The sequence below is a fragment of the Penicillium mononematosum genome (genome assembly GCF_028829835.1).
Source record: "Penicillium mononematosum strain IBT 11891 chromosome Unknown utg000003l:1.0-8172316.0:1.0-8177699.0, whole genome shotgun sequence".
Classification (NCBI taxonomy): Eukaryota; Fungi; Ascomycota; class Eurotiomycetes; order Eurotiales; family Aspergillaceae; genus Penicillium; species Penicillium mononematosum.
The window spans coordinates 6656974-6670530 of NW_026643273.1; the positions used below are offsets into that span (position 1 = coordinate 6656974).

At 50.5% G+C, this 13557-nt stretch overlaps 6 protein-coding genes across 6 annotated transcripts; 5 read left to right on the top strand and 1 right to left on the bottom strand.

Annotated features, from left to right (window-relative positions):
• Positions 1 to 621: 621 nt before the first annotated feature.
• N7519_007561 (putative cAMP receptor-like protein) lies at positions 622 to 2076 on the top strand (the record flags this gene model as incomplete). The annotated part of the gene is made up of 4 exons (XM_057294337.1): positions 622 to 878; positions 940 to 1141; positions 1205 to 1717; positions 1966 to 2076. 4 exons carry the CDS (start codon positions 622 to 624, stop codon positions 2074 to 2076), a joined length of 1083 nt encoding a protein of 360 aa, XP_057149148.1.
• A 377-nt stretch (positions 2077 to 2453) lies between these two features.
• On the top strand, positions 2454 to 3217 carry N7519_007562 (PMF1/NNF1 family protein; the record flags this gene model as incomplete). Its single annotated transcript, XM_057294338.1, has 2 exons — positions 2454 to 2836; positions 2923 to 3217. The coding sequence occupies 2 exons, from the start codon at positions 2454 to 2456 to the stop codon at positions 3215 to 3217; spliced, it is 678 nt and encodes a 225-aa protein (XP_057149149.1).
• Positions 3218 to 3244: 27 nt separating this feature from the next.
• N7519_007563 (uncharacterized protein) lies at positions 3245 to 4979 on the bottom strand (the record flags this gene model as incomplete). Its single annotated transcript, XM_057294339.1, has 4 exons — positions 3245 to 4466; positions 4620 to 4761; positions 4824 to 4854; positions 4917 to 4979. 4 exons carry the CDS (start codon positions 4977 to 4979, stop codon positions 3245 to 3247), a joined length of 1458 nt encoding a protein of 485 aa, XP_057149150.1.
• Positions 4980 to 6081: 1102 nt separating this feature from the next.
• On the top strand, positions 6082 to 6549 carry N7519_007564 (uncharacterized protein; the record flags this gene model as incomplete). The annotated part of the gene is made up of 2 exons (XM_057294340.1): positions 6082 to 6132; positions 6235 to 6549. 2 exons carry the CDS (start codon positions 6082 to 6084, stop codon positions 6547 to 6549), a joined length of 366 nt encoding a protein of 121 aa, XP_057149151.1.
• Positions 6550 to 7698: 1149 nt separating this feature from the next.
• On the top strand, positions 7699 to 9313 carry N7519_007565 (NTF2 and RRM domain protein; the record flags this gene model as incomplete). Its single annotated transcript, XM_057294341.1, has 2 exons — positions 7699 to 8019; positions 8081 to 9313. The coding sequence occupies 2 exons, from the start codon at positions 7699 to 7701 to the stop codon at positions 9311 to 9313; spliced, it is 1554 nt and encodes a 517-aa protein (XP_057149152.1).
• A 1246-nt stretch (positions 9314 to 10559) lies between these two features.
• hsp90 (chaperone Hsp90) lies at positions 10560 to 12737 on the top strand (the record flags this gene model as incomplete). The annotated part of the gene is made up of 2 exons (XM_057294342.1): positions 10560 to 10817; positions 10902 to 12737. 2 exons carry the CDS (start codon positions 10560 to 10562, stop codon positions 12735 to 12737), a joined length of 2094 nt encoding a protein of 697 aa, XP_057149153.1.
• Positions 12738 to 13557: the final 820 nt, after the last annotated feature.

The window sequence follows — 13557 nt, forward strand, 5'->3', positions numbered from 1 at the left end:
TTTCGGCTTGTCTATGCAGTCCAGTACTGGCCCTTTATCCAATCTCCTACCTATATCGCAAATCCCGGGAGATTGCACGTTGTGGTACCACCCAAGGAATCGTTCGCATGTCTTTCCCTGTACCGGTTGGAGCCCTGTCCCAGTGTTTGAGATGAATATCATTTAAAAGATATCCTGCTTGGTTCTTACCCCTATTCTTGGCAGTTGTTTGAATCTAATAACTGTTGGGACCGCGCCCTCTGTTTCATGGGCATCAGGCTAGCATCTTCCTAGCTACAGGCCGATGGGAATAACAGCAATATGCTGATTGGGCCCGTCTTGCCTTGTTTGTCATTTGGCTTTTTTTCTCCCTTTCTTTGTTGCCTGTTGCGGATAATAAGCAGGTGGTATTGTGCTTTGGTCATATCTGCTTTTTGACTTCTGTTTCAAGGGTGAACCATATCGCAAAAATACGTCCCGCTGGTAGATCTACTATCATCTGGATCCTCAATCTGTCACAAGCCGACTTGGCTTTGTTGAACCACGAGGATTTTCTCGGTTCATATCTGCTGTTGGATATAACATTCAGGCGCTGGAAGCCCTCCCCCCTCCCGACTAGGTCAGTTCATCGACCATGATACCATGACCCTAACAGAACAGCAAATATTGGCCATCTCGGCCACAGAGCGTGTGTGCTCAACTATTTCCCTAGTTGGCACTTTTGTTATAGTCGCTACTTTTATGTGGTCCCCCACGTTCCGTAAACCCATCAACCGCTTGGTATTCTATGCATCATGGGGTAATATCATGGCTAATATAGCCACCATCATATCGGCAGACGGGACTCATTCTGGGGTTGAGAGTTCCCTGTGCCAGTTCCAGGGGTTTTTGATTCAATGGTTCGTGTCAAGTCGGTAACTAAACACCCCTTAACACACGACCACTAACAAGCAAGGATAGGTTCATGCCCGCCGATGCCCTATGGACATTCGCAATGGCATGCAATGTCTACCTAACATTCTTCCACAAATACGACTCCGAGCAACTACGCCGGCTCGAATGGAAATATGTGCTTTGCTGCTACGGTGTTCCATTCGTTCCAGCTTTCGCATTCTTCTTCGTCCAGACCCAAGCCCGAGGCCGGATATATGGCTCCGCCATCGTAAGCACGACCATAAAGCCTTCCCTTCTATCGGTCTATACTAACCTAACTACCACCCGACAGCTCTGGTGCTGGATCTCTGTACAGTGGTCCTTCCTCCGCATAGCCATCTTCTACGGACCAGTCTGGCTCATTATCTCATTGACCTTCGCCATCTACCTACGAGCAGGGACGGTAATTTACCAGAAACGGCGCCAGCTTCGGAACCTAGGCGGTATCGACTCAGACCTTATCCCGGAATCTCCCTTTGCTATGTTAACCGGCATCCAAGTTACCAGGGAGATTGCCTGTTCTACTCCAGAGCGTCGGTCCTTGTCGGAGGGCAATGCGCGCGGATTGCCGTCTGCTGCGTTCAGAGCATACTCGGTCACGATCGAGGGCGGGAGCACCGCCAACACATTGCAAGATTCCAGATCAAAGATAGGGCCCAGTCCTCTTCAGCGGGAGAATTCTGGCAAGACCGCGCGACCGGATGGACAAGACTCGCGGAGGTCGACGTCCACAGAAGCTAGTTCGGCTACGTGGGCATATACGAAATACGCTATGCTGTTCTTCATTGCATTACTTGTTACATGGGTAGGTCTAGTCGAAGCCCATTATAGTCTGAAAATCGTTCTCGGTTCCTTTCGTGTGTTGATTTGTTCGACATTGCAGGTTCCCTCGACGATAAACAGAGTCTATTCCCTGGCTCGTCCTAATGACTTTAATTTCAGTCTCAACTATGCATCTAGCTTCGTCCTTCCACTCCAGGGCTTTTGGAATAGCCTTATATACGTCTCTATCTCATGGCCCGCGTTCAAGTTACTTTGGTCTGACATCCATAGCCGCGTATGCTCATGGCGCGCACCCCGTCCGGTGACGAATATACAATCCTTCCATTTACGAAAAGGCTCTCAAAGCTCGACTCCTGCTCTCTTGGTAAAAGCCGAGAATGAGGGGGACAGACGCCGAAGTTGGCTGGGCTTAGATCCATCAAGTTAGGGCTAGGAGGTGGTTAATAGCTGAAAGCCTTATCCTTCGCAATATACTATATGCACTACTCCATGTAACCAATATACCCATTTTAATACTATTTAGCGTTTAGCAAAATATAACTATAAAAAAACAATCAAATATCGATGTAGTGCATCTCATCAATTCGATCTATATAAGCACGTGACCGGCGCGTCGCGTTGAACAGTCCCCGTCCAACACCCAGACCCAAATTCCTAAAGAACCACGAACAGCCTCCTGTACGCCATTCTCTTCATAGCTGCATGCTCTTCCTTACGTCCCACTCTCCGACTCTACCCCGACAACCGAAACATCCGCCATGCCCGAATCAAACTCCCACCACCCGCCCGCCGCGTCGCCGTCCCCTCACCCGCCAGCTCCAATCTCCCAAACCCCGGGCCCGCGCGCCTCACGTCTAAGCCAAGTCTTCGAACAGGCTCTCGCACGCACCCTCCGTGCAAACTCATATGCGAACTTTGCAGGCTGTTTCCCGACACCTGCGCGCCATGTTCCTGCCAGCTTGGAGGGTGTCTGGCGGCAGCTGAACGCGAAGCTGGAAGCAAATGCCAAGGCCGAGTTTGATGATATTATCGCCGAAAGGGATGCAGTGGCGCATTTGAATGAGCTTGATCGGCTGGTTGGGGATGCGAGGGCTAGAAAGGAGCGGGAGGGAGAGAATGCCGAGGGACAAGAGAGAATAGTGTATGTTGAATGGATTTGGCCGTTTATTCAGACTATGTTTGTTTTTTTGTGCTATTGGTTCTGGCTTCTAACTTTGTTTACTATAGTGCGCATACACTCGGCGCCGAAGATCTGTACAAGGCGCACCTTACGCCCTATCTGCAGGAAGCGCAGTCGACCCTCAACGCCAGACTCGAGGCTACGCATGCGGAAAACGCGGAGCTTGCGCAGACTGTGCAGGCGCAGCGGCTGGAAATTGAGCGGCTATTGTCGCATCTTGAATTGGTCGTTTCGGATATTGAAGGTGCTGCTTCGGCAGCCACCCAATTCAGCAGACAACATCACATTCGCCAGGACGCGATCCAGATGGATGAGGAGGTGAAAGCCCGTCCGGGTCTGTGAGCTGCGGAGATTGTTTCTCTATCCGATTCATGATGAAATCAGGACACTCAATTCCCTGCCGTCAACCATTCCGTCTTCCACCATATCCTGCGCCACGACTATCACCTGTTGGAGGTCCGTTGACTTGAGCTGCTCGAGCTTCGTGTTCTGGCCTTCGATCGCTGCAGCAATCGCCTCCTTGCAAGTTCCGTCGCGTTCTTCCTCGGCTGCTCCGTCGCGGCGGGCCAGAGCTGTTGCTCCGCGGTAGTACGTCTGAGCGTTGCGTAAGAGCATAGCTCCGTTCTGCTTCGCCATGGCGTGGTTCCAGGGCGCTCGTCCAAGACGCCATCTGTGCATCTCGGCGTCTCCGCGTCCAAGGTGGATCTTGGGCAGGTTGTCGGCATCCGGGAGCTTGCTAGCAGCGGTCAATGCATCCAGGGCAGTTGAAAGCGACTTCCAACGCAATGCTACTGCGTTCTCAAATGTCTCGTCATCTTCTGATGGAGGTATGTCTGAAAGCGCCTGGTTCAACGATGTGAGCGCATCCGCTTTACCACACAGTCCTGCAGGGTCCGCGGATACATCCAGCTCGGGGCCAAAAACATGTCCAACCTCCTGCTGGTAAGTTTGGATATCGGTATGTCCGCCTCGATAGAGCAAATCGTTCAAGGCACAGATGAACTTGGCGCGCGCCAAGGCCGCCTCATACTGTCTGTCCGAACCTTCGGCATAAGCAGGCAGTCGCGAATGCACAAGCTCCGACGAGTACTCCTGCACCCAACCAACACCGCCGGCACCCGGATTAGAAGTCAACAAGTTGCACAGCGTAGTCAAGGTCTCCAGCTGCGCCACCGCCGTGTCCACGAGTGTATTCTTCGTGACGGGCTCCACAATCATCGCCCACTGTTCTTGCTCCTCGCCTGCGGACTCAGCTTGGGACTTCTCTGCAGCCTGTGGTACAACCTCCGGCTCCGGTGGCACATCCCCGGATTCCATCTGTTCGATCTCCTCTTGCATTTGCGTGTACTTCATCTCCTGTACTATCAGACACCGCTGGAACAGCTCAACCGCCTCTTGTAGGTAGGTTCCCGCTTGCATCTGCTGTTCTTCGTCAGGATGCTTCAGGTTTGACATCAACTCCGCTAGACTGGTCAGCACCTGGCCCGAATTGAACAACGCGTCAGCATTGTCCTGCTCCAAAGCCAGCGCATCCCGGTGTGACTGCAGCGCGACCTGCAAGATCTCCCCTGTGGCGCCGTCAACTGGGCCGCTAGTTTGGGGTGCTGGGTGATTTCATATTGGACTCGTGCTCTGGGTGGCTTCTTAGTAAAAGCTAAACTTGAAACAAGACCTCTCAATCATGGACGAAATTGAAAAATGCAAAACATCGGCTTGTTTCGATGTCGGTTTCAACTATACATACTTGTTGTAAGCTAGATCAAATGTCCCTGGATGTTTCTGTAGTCCTTCGTCATAGTTGGTGATGGCCCGCATAAAGAAGCGCATGGACTTGGCCGCATCTCCGGCCCGCCATTTCTCGCCGGCTTCTTCTAGCTCGACGCCGGCTGGAGGTGTAGTTAGCTTTTTTTTGACTGTTGATATTATTGGCTTATTGACAAATACACACCTGCAAGAAAATCATCTGCCGTTACAGGCACCTGTATAAAAATGTATGAGATCATGACCGAGCTATTCCGTGCGGGGTATCTCTACCACATACATGTTTTGAGGCAGCCTTCTTCTTTGTCTTTGTCTCCCTAAGGAAGGATTTTGGCTTCGGCATATCTGCAGGAATGCTGTTGATTGAATTGAATGAGAATCGACAGAGATGGCAGTGCACCTTGAAATTGAAGTAAATCCGGCAGAATTTGCGCGGTGACGGAGTTCGGAGTATACTTTGTCACTTTCCTGCTTTCACTTGCTTTCACCTCGACTACATCTAATAATGATAATGATATAGTTATTGTCCTGGTCTGAGGTTTAGTACTTGTTAATTTTGTGACTTCAACTATAGAATGTGCGAGTGAAAGACACTCAAAGCCCTTTCGAAACTGCATGCCAAGACTACCTAGGTAGATGACTGGTGTAAGCGATCTTGTTTCATGTTTTATTTTGTTTTTCAAAGTAATATCCCTGTTGCAAAAGGAGGTCTGTGTTGCCTCTGTAAAGATGATAGTTGTACGGAGATAGACCGAGGTACTGTCCCTTGCTGCTATAGTACCTCAAATATAGTAGTAAGTAAGCTACCCAAGTTTCATTCTCACCTCATTTATTACAATATACAATACCATAATAAAGTCACTAAAAGTTAAAGTATCAATAGTAGGACCTAATTTCCCATATCAAGTACCTTAAGTACTTGCCGAGATGATCGGCTCGCGTGGCAGCACGTGGCAAAGATATTCCCGGTTAAAGCTTTCTTGACATCAGAAAGGAATTAAATCATTCCGAGGTTATTGATCAATGACTTCAATGTTCTGATTTGTGTATAATCACAAATACCCACCTTTTGAAGTTTCATTGCCTTTAATGCACATCTTACGATTACGTCGATCCTTCCATAAAAATCCCTTCCACCCCTTTCCCGCCACACATTGTCTTTCCCCACCACTTTGACCCACCCCGTTTCGTCTTCTCCTTTCTGTGACTCTATTTCTACTCCTACACTGCATTGGTACCTTTGCGCCTGGTTCCAACACATCCCCTTCGACGGTGTACCCTAAGTACGTACCCCTTGGAGATTCAAGATCGCCACTTGGCAGTAATACCCGCTAACAAGTCAATCCTGCAGGCATTCCATTCCAGGCCTTCATATACCTACAATTCGAAACCCTACCCCTCTTTCGGCGCAAGTCTCTTCTTAATAACCATATCATCTCCCGGAAATGGCCCGCCAGCCCTCTCTCGACTCTGAGCGTCCCATTATGGCCCAATCGGTAGGAGTTCCCCCCGTTCCTATCCACCTACTCTGCCCACCGTAGGGCCTTTGCATTCACTTTAGTGAGAACCAAGCAAGTCTAACGTATAACCTGTTGCAGAACCGAAACTCGAAGCGATTCTCCACTGTCAGTGGAAGCCCCTCGCTGGCTGCCTCCGATCGCACAAACGGCACTCTCCCCGCCGGTGACCCCAGAATCGCTGACATCTACCACCTCCACGATGGCTTCGAGCGCCTCGAAAGCAAGCCTCTCAACAAGCAGCGCTTTGTCCCCACAGAGGAGAAGTCGAACAACCTGAACAAACTCGCTCTCGGGGCTAAGGTCGAGCGCGCTCTGGGCCGGAGAATGACTAGCCAAGACGCTGTCATGCGCAAGCCTCTCTCTGAGAAGGCTGAGCCAACTGAGTCGCCCTGATTGCGACGATACATCTAGCAGACATAGGACTTGTCATGTGCTTGTTCGCTGCATGGTTGACCGTCTCTGATCGTTCGCTTGTCTGGTTTCTTATTTCTGGTTTTTCTTTTTCATTCCAACATCCGAGCCTCTATCAACACGGCTCTTATGATTGCTGTCTTTTTTCTTTACAGTCATCCTTTCATGTCCTATCATACCCCTCTCTCTTTTTTTTTTTTCGGATCAGTTTGTGGCGTTTTGACTTGATGAGATGCGCATTATTTCCTTGAGTATGAACTTCCGGATCTGGTATTTTCTTTTCTTATTTCCTTGCCTAACTATCACATATCTTGAGCCATCATGAGAACTTTCCTCAACTTCATCTATATTCATTGAATTCCTAACAATACTACCCTTGTATACTACGTTGTACTATGATTATCGAGACAAGAATAGTCCCTCATACGGCCTATGTCCTTGACGTAGGCAGTAATCTGATTTACTTAGGCCAAGATGATATTAGGTTATATGTAAGAACTCATGTATGGATGTTCGTTATATAAGTCTATATAAAGAGGAAACCTTGGAAGGCTATAAACAAGCCCTGTACTTGGGACACATTCTGCCGGGCGGTCATCCGCCAAGCCACGAAACCCGCACGGAGTCAAAGAGAAGGAAGTTCTTTTCTTCGAAGGCGAATTCCCACAGCTTCATTCCACCTCTTTTCTTGTATTCCCATTTCCCTGACTCTGTCCATCTTGGAGACCCCACATTTTCTCGATCTCTCTCATCTTTCTCTCAACCCCCCCATCTCCCAACTCTTTCTCACTTCCATACTTCCCGCTTTTCTGCAATCTCAAAGCGCCTTTTCTTATTTCTGTTCTTTTGCTTTCCTTCTATCCTCTTCAATTGCTTGCATTGGTCCCATTTCGCATTGTGAGTTCCGCTATCATATCCAGTTCGACCACATGGTCAAAGCCTCGAGACTAATGAGTTACCAGTGAAGCGAGGGAAACACGAACATTTCCTTTTTTTTTTTTAGACAGTTCATCGCTCGCTTTTTGAGTAAAAAAAGCCTTTATAGTATCGGCCATCATTTTTGCCGCGCTCGGTGACTTTTAATCTCATTTTTCACCCGAAACCGAAGATAAAACCCCTCAATCCTACGCCATGGCCGACATGACTCAGGTTCCCATCAATGGCAACTACCCTGCCCAGCACGGTTACCCCGAATCCTACAACCATGCATCTGTCACTATGAACACTGCTGCCAGCTTCCAGCCTGCGCAGTCCTCCACCCCGACAACCGCCACGCCCACCGACCAGCAGAAGAATGAGATCTCCAAGGATGAGGTGGGCTGGTACTTTGTCGAGCAGTACTACACCACCATGAGCCGCAACCCCGACAAGCTTCACCTGTTCTACTCCCGCCGCTCTCAGCTGGTCTTCGGCACTGAGGCTGAGTCGGTTCCCGTCACCGTTGGCAGTAAGGTAGGCTTGATTCGATCCCTCAATGTGAATGCTATCTAACCAAGCACCCCCACTTTCATAGGCCATCAACGAGAAGCTCAACTCGTTGAAGTTCCAGGACTGCAAGGTGCGCGTCCTGAACGTTGATTCTCAGGCATCTTTCGACAACATCCTGATCTCTGTCATTGGTGAGATCTCCAACAACTCCGAGCCGTCCCGCAAGTTCGTGCAGACTTTCGTCCTCGCTGAGCAGCCCAACGGCTACTATGTTCTTAACGATATCTTCCGGTACATGTATGAAGAGCTAGAAGAAGAACTCGAGCAGCCCGCCCCGGCTGCACCTGCTGAAGCCCCTGCGGCCGCTGCCGAGGTTCCCGCTGAGGAGCCCCAGGTAGTTGATGAAGCCGCTATCTCCCAGGTCGATGAGAAGCTTGAGGAGGTTGAGGCAAACGGTCAGGTTGAGGAGCCCAAGGAGGCTGCTCCCCAGACCAACGGCGCTCCCGTTGAGGAGACCCCAGCTCCTGTTCCTGCCGTCGAGGCTGAAATTGTGAACGACGAGAAGCCTGTCACTCCTGAGCCCACTCCCGTTCCCGAGAAGGAGGAGGTTCCTGAGAAGGAGACAGCCACTCCCGCTGCCCCCAAGACTTGGGCTAGCATTGCGACTACCTCTTTCGCTGCTAAGGCCGCTGCTGCCGCCAAGGCTTCGGCCGCCCAGGCTGCTCCTGCTCAGGCTGCCCCTGCTGCTCCTAAGGCTGCTGCTCCCGCTGCTCAGGCCCCCGCCGCTCCTGCTGCTGCCACCCCCGCCCCCGCGGAGCCTGCCCGTCCCCAGGAGACCCCTTCCACCGAAGCCGGATGGCAGACCGCCGGCGATGGTCACAAGAAGTCGCAGCCCCGTGCTGAGGAGACCGTCCTTGCCTATATCAAGAACGTCAACGACAAAGTCGACGCCAGCCTGCTCAAGCAAACCCTGGCTCGTTTCGGCAAGCTGAAGTACTTCGATGTCAGCCGCCCCAAGAACTGCGCCTTTGTTGAGTTCAACGAGCCCTCCGGTTATACCGCTGCCGTTGCCGCCAACCCCCACCAGATTGGCAGCGAGCAGATCCTCGTTGAGGAGCGCCGCCCCCGTGGCAATGCCTACGGCAGCAACGGCTTCCCCGCCGGCCGTGGCGGTGGTGCCGGTCGTGGTCGTGGTGACCGCGCTGGCAGCCAGGGCCGTGGTGGCTTCCAGCGTGAGGGCCGTGGCAGCTTCACTCCCCGTGGCCGCGGTGGGAACGTTGCTGCCAAGGGTCGCCCCAGCCAGGCCCAAGCCGCTTAAACACTTTTCATGTGATTTTGATGATCCTCTACGTTCTCCTTCGCCGTCGGTGTCATGTCTCTCACAATTCCCGTGAGCATTCCTCCGCCGGATGATCTTTTCAGGATCTGTATTACTCCGATTTTGATTCTCTTTTTTCTTTTGCCCCGTCTCTTCCTAATGACATGTGTTACGTGACTATTGCCTCCCCCTTTTTTCCCGTCACAGTGCATATTAGCGGTTGGTCCGGGTTGGCTGGAAAAGTTGCGTCTCTTTCCTTCCCTCTGGGCACTTGTGTTTTAACCTGACCTTTTTTTTTTTTTTTTTTTTTAAAAAAAAGGGATCGGGTTTAGTCTTGGACATTCACGATTCTCTTTTTTCGCACCATATTTCTTTCTTTTAGTGTCTTCTGCCATGATCTGTTCCTTGCTCCTTTCGTGCAAGACGTTATATCGCATCTTTTTTAACTAGCATAGCAAACTCTAGGGTTTTACGGTGGTGCGCCATCCCGGTCTTTCTTGTATTTTGCTTTTGATTTTCTTGGCTATGAGGATCCGTTCTCTTTCTGATGTGTAAATGGAATATTCTCGGGGGGAATTACAACTGTATCATGGGAATGAGCCTACCAAATATGGATTAGAGAATAATGAATCTCCGAATTGCTATACATCAAACTAGTATGTCCAAGATTTTCAAGATTGATACTCGGGGACCTCCTGGGGCTTACCTAATGGTGCGATAAGTCGACGAGTCATCCGGGGAAGATTCTAGAGATTTGATGCCTCAGGCATCCACAGCTTGGCCACTGCCAAATATAGAGAAAGAGAAGAGGTAAAAGCTACAAACTGGGGAGAATTAGAGTAAGTTCATTCTGAAAATGCAAGTAAAATCAACAGCAGAAGAGTCTAGAATAATATCGAGAGAAGCTGCAGGGGTTGCCTGAACGACATGGAAGTTGCTGGATCACCGTAGAAACTCTCCACCAGAAATTTTTGGAAACACAAAAGGAACTGGCCCGCCTCTTCGACTCTTTCTCTCCATCTCTCCTCTTTGCTTTGGTTCTTCTCCCCCCCCAGAGCTTCTTCTTTTTAATTACTTTGCTTTCTTGTAAGATATCATCCCCTTGTTCTTCTCAGTCACCGCTTCCAACTTCACCCCCACCCCCCACCGCTTGATCAGACTCTGCATCTGCATCTCTCTGCATATTTCTCAATTGCGAGATATTGATCCGTTTCTAACTCACCTTTCAGAATTACAATCCGCCATCATGTCTGAGACCTTCGAGTTCCAGGCTGAGATCTCTCAGCTGCTCTCGCTGATCATTAACACCGTCTACTCCAACAAGGAAATTTTCCTTCGTGAGTTGATCTCCAACGCTTCCGATGCTCTCGACAAGATCCGCTATGAGGCTCTCTCCGACCCCTCTAAGCTCGACTCCAACAAGGATCTGCGCATCGACATCATCCCCGACCTGGAGAACAAGACCCTTACCATCCGTGATACCGGTATTGGTATGACCAAGGCTGTAAGTTTCGGCTCTGAGAGTTGCCTCAAATCACTCTCTCCCCATGTGTATTCGACCACCCATACTCATACTCATCTCTTTTAGGACCTGATCAACAACCTTGGAACAATTGCCCGCTCCGGCACCAAGCAGTTCATGGAGGCTCTGTCCGCCGGTGCTGATATCTCCATGATCGGCCAGTTCGGTGTCGGTTTCTACTCTGCCTACCTTGTCGCTGACCGTGTCACCTTTGTGTCCAAGCACAACGATGATGAGCAGTACATCTGGGAGTCCGCCGCCGGTGGCACTTTCACCCTTAAGGAGGACACCGAGGGCGAGCAGCTCGGCCGCGGTTCCAAGATCATCCTTCACTTGAAGGATGAGCAGATGGACTACCTCAACGAGGCCCGCATCAAGGAGGTTGTTCGCAAGCACTCCGAATTCATCTCCTACCCCATCTACCTTCACGTCCTGAAGGAGACCGAGACCGAGGTCCCCGATGAGGAGGCCGAGGAGACCAAGGAGGAGGATGATGAGAAGAAGCCCAAGGTAGAGGAGGTCGATGAGGAGGAGGAGAAGAAGGAGAAGAAGACCAAGACCGTCAAGGAGTCCAAGATCGAGGAGGAGGAGCTTAACAAGACCAAGCCCATCTGGACCCGCAACCCCGCTGACATCACCACTGAGGAGTACGCCTCCTTCTACAAGTCCCTCTCCAACGACTGGGAGGACCACCTCGGTGTCAAGCACTTCTCCGTTGAGGGTCAGCTTGAGTTCCGCGCTATTCTCTTCGTTCCCAAGCGCGCTCCCTTCGACCTGTTCGAGACCAAGAAGACCAAGAACAACATCAAGCTCTACGTTCGCCGTGTCTTCATCACCGACGATGCTACTGACCTCATCCCCGAGTGGCTCAGCTTCGTCAAGGGTGTCGTCGACTCCGAGGACCTTCCCCTCAACCTGTCCCGTGAGACTCTCCAGCAGAACAAGATCATGAAGGTCATCAAGAAGAACATCGTCAAGAAGACCCTCGAGCTCTTCGTCGAGATCTCCGAGGACCGTGAGCAGTTCGACAAGTTCTACCAGGCCTTCAGCAAGAACATCAAGCTCGGTATCCACGAGGACGCCCAGAACCGCCCCACTCTGGCCAAGCTCCTCCGCTACCAGTCCACCAAGTCCGGTGACGAGCAGACCTCGCTCGCTGACTACATCACCCGCATGCCCGAGCACCAGAAGAACATGTACTACATCACTGGCGAGTCCATCAAGGCTGTTGCCAACTCTCCCTTCTTGGATACCCTCAAGCAGAAGAACTTCGAGGTTCTCTTCCTGGTTGACCCCATTGATGAGTACGCCTTCACCCAGCTGAAGGAGTACGACGGCAAGAAGCTCGTCGATATCACCAAGGACTTCGAGCTCGAGGAGACCGAGGAGGAGAAGACCCAGCGTGAGACTGAGGAGAAGGAGTTCGAGGAGCTCGCCAAGGCCCTCAAGAATGTTCTCGGCGACAAGGTCGAGAAGGTTGTTGTCTCCTCCAAGCTGGTTGGCTCCCCCTGCGCCATCCGTACCGGCCAGTTCGGTTGGTCCGCCAACATGGAGCGTATCATGAAGGCCCAGGCCCTCCGTGACACCTCCATGTCCTCTTACATGTCCTCCAAGAAGACTTTCGAGATCTCCCCCAAGTCTCCCATCATCAAGGAGCTTAAGAAGAAGGTTGAGGCCGATGGCGAGAACGACCGCACCGTCAAGTCCATCACCCAGCTGCTCTTCGAGACCTCCCTGTTGGTCTCTGGCTTCACCATCGAGGAGCCCGCCAGCTTCTCCGAGCGCATCCACAAGCTCGTCTCCCTCGGCCTGAACATCGATGAGGACGAGGCCGCTCCCGCCGCCGAGGCTGCTGCTCCTGCCGAGGCTACCGGCGAGAGCACCATGGAGGAGGTTGATTAGATTAATTCAGTCAACTCGTTCTTTGCTAATTTTTAAGTCTTACGGGAAATGGGAAATGGGATACGACCCTCTGTGATGTTTTTTATCTTTTCATTTTTATGTGTTCTATAATAGGAACCGGCATCTTTTTATATTTCTCTTCCGGACCAGTAGACTGTAGTGTAGTGTCTTATTGTAGACTTTAAGACGTCGTACGTGTACAGCACTATACATCACCATACAATTATAGATGATATGACCTCCCAAGTCTACCTAGGTACTTTGCAATTTACAAGCTTCATCTCATTATCCTGTTGGATCTCCCTCTCCAAATATCATATATTGCACATTTTAGCAGACCACACCTTTGCCTTCACAATCTTCATTTATATTTGAACAATGAGAAATAAGTAATAATATATCTCCAACCCCCATATCCGTCAAACTGAACGAAACCCGGCCAACACTTCACCAAACAGTTCTAAATTCAGCATATAGGAATTGACGATATATATCTATAAATGTCTGTACATTACATCAATTGGGCGCGTAACTCAGTTGGTAGAGTGTTCGCTTTGCATGCGAAAAGTCCAGCGTTCGAATCGCTGCCCGTCCATTTCTTTTTTTTTCTTTTCCGTATTCGGTCGCAAGCCCAGCACTGAATTGGCAGTTTTTTCTATGACAATTAATATTCAGTATCCTTTTTTTTGTTCAATTGCATTGTTTTCGCTCTGTTAGCTAGTAGCTTATGATGGACTGGTTTCATTTATTTGCTGGGAACCTGGAATTCAGAATCGGCAACCCTGCTAATATATATATACCACGTGGGAACTATACTTTG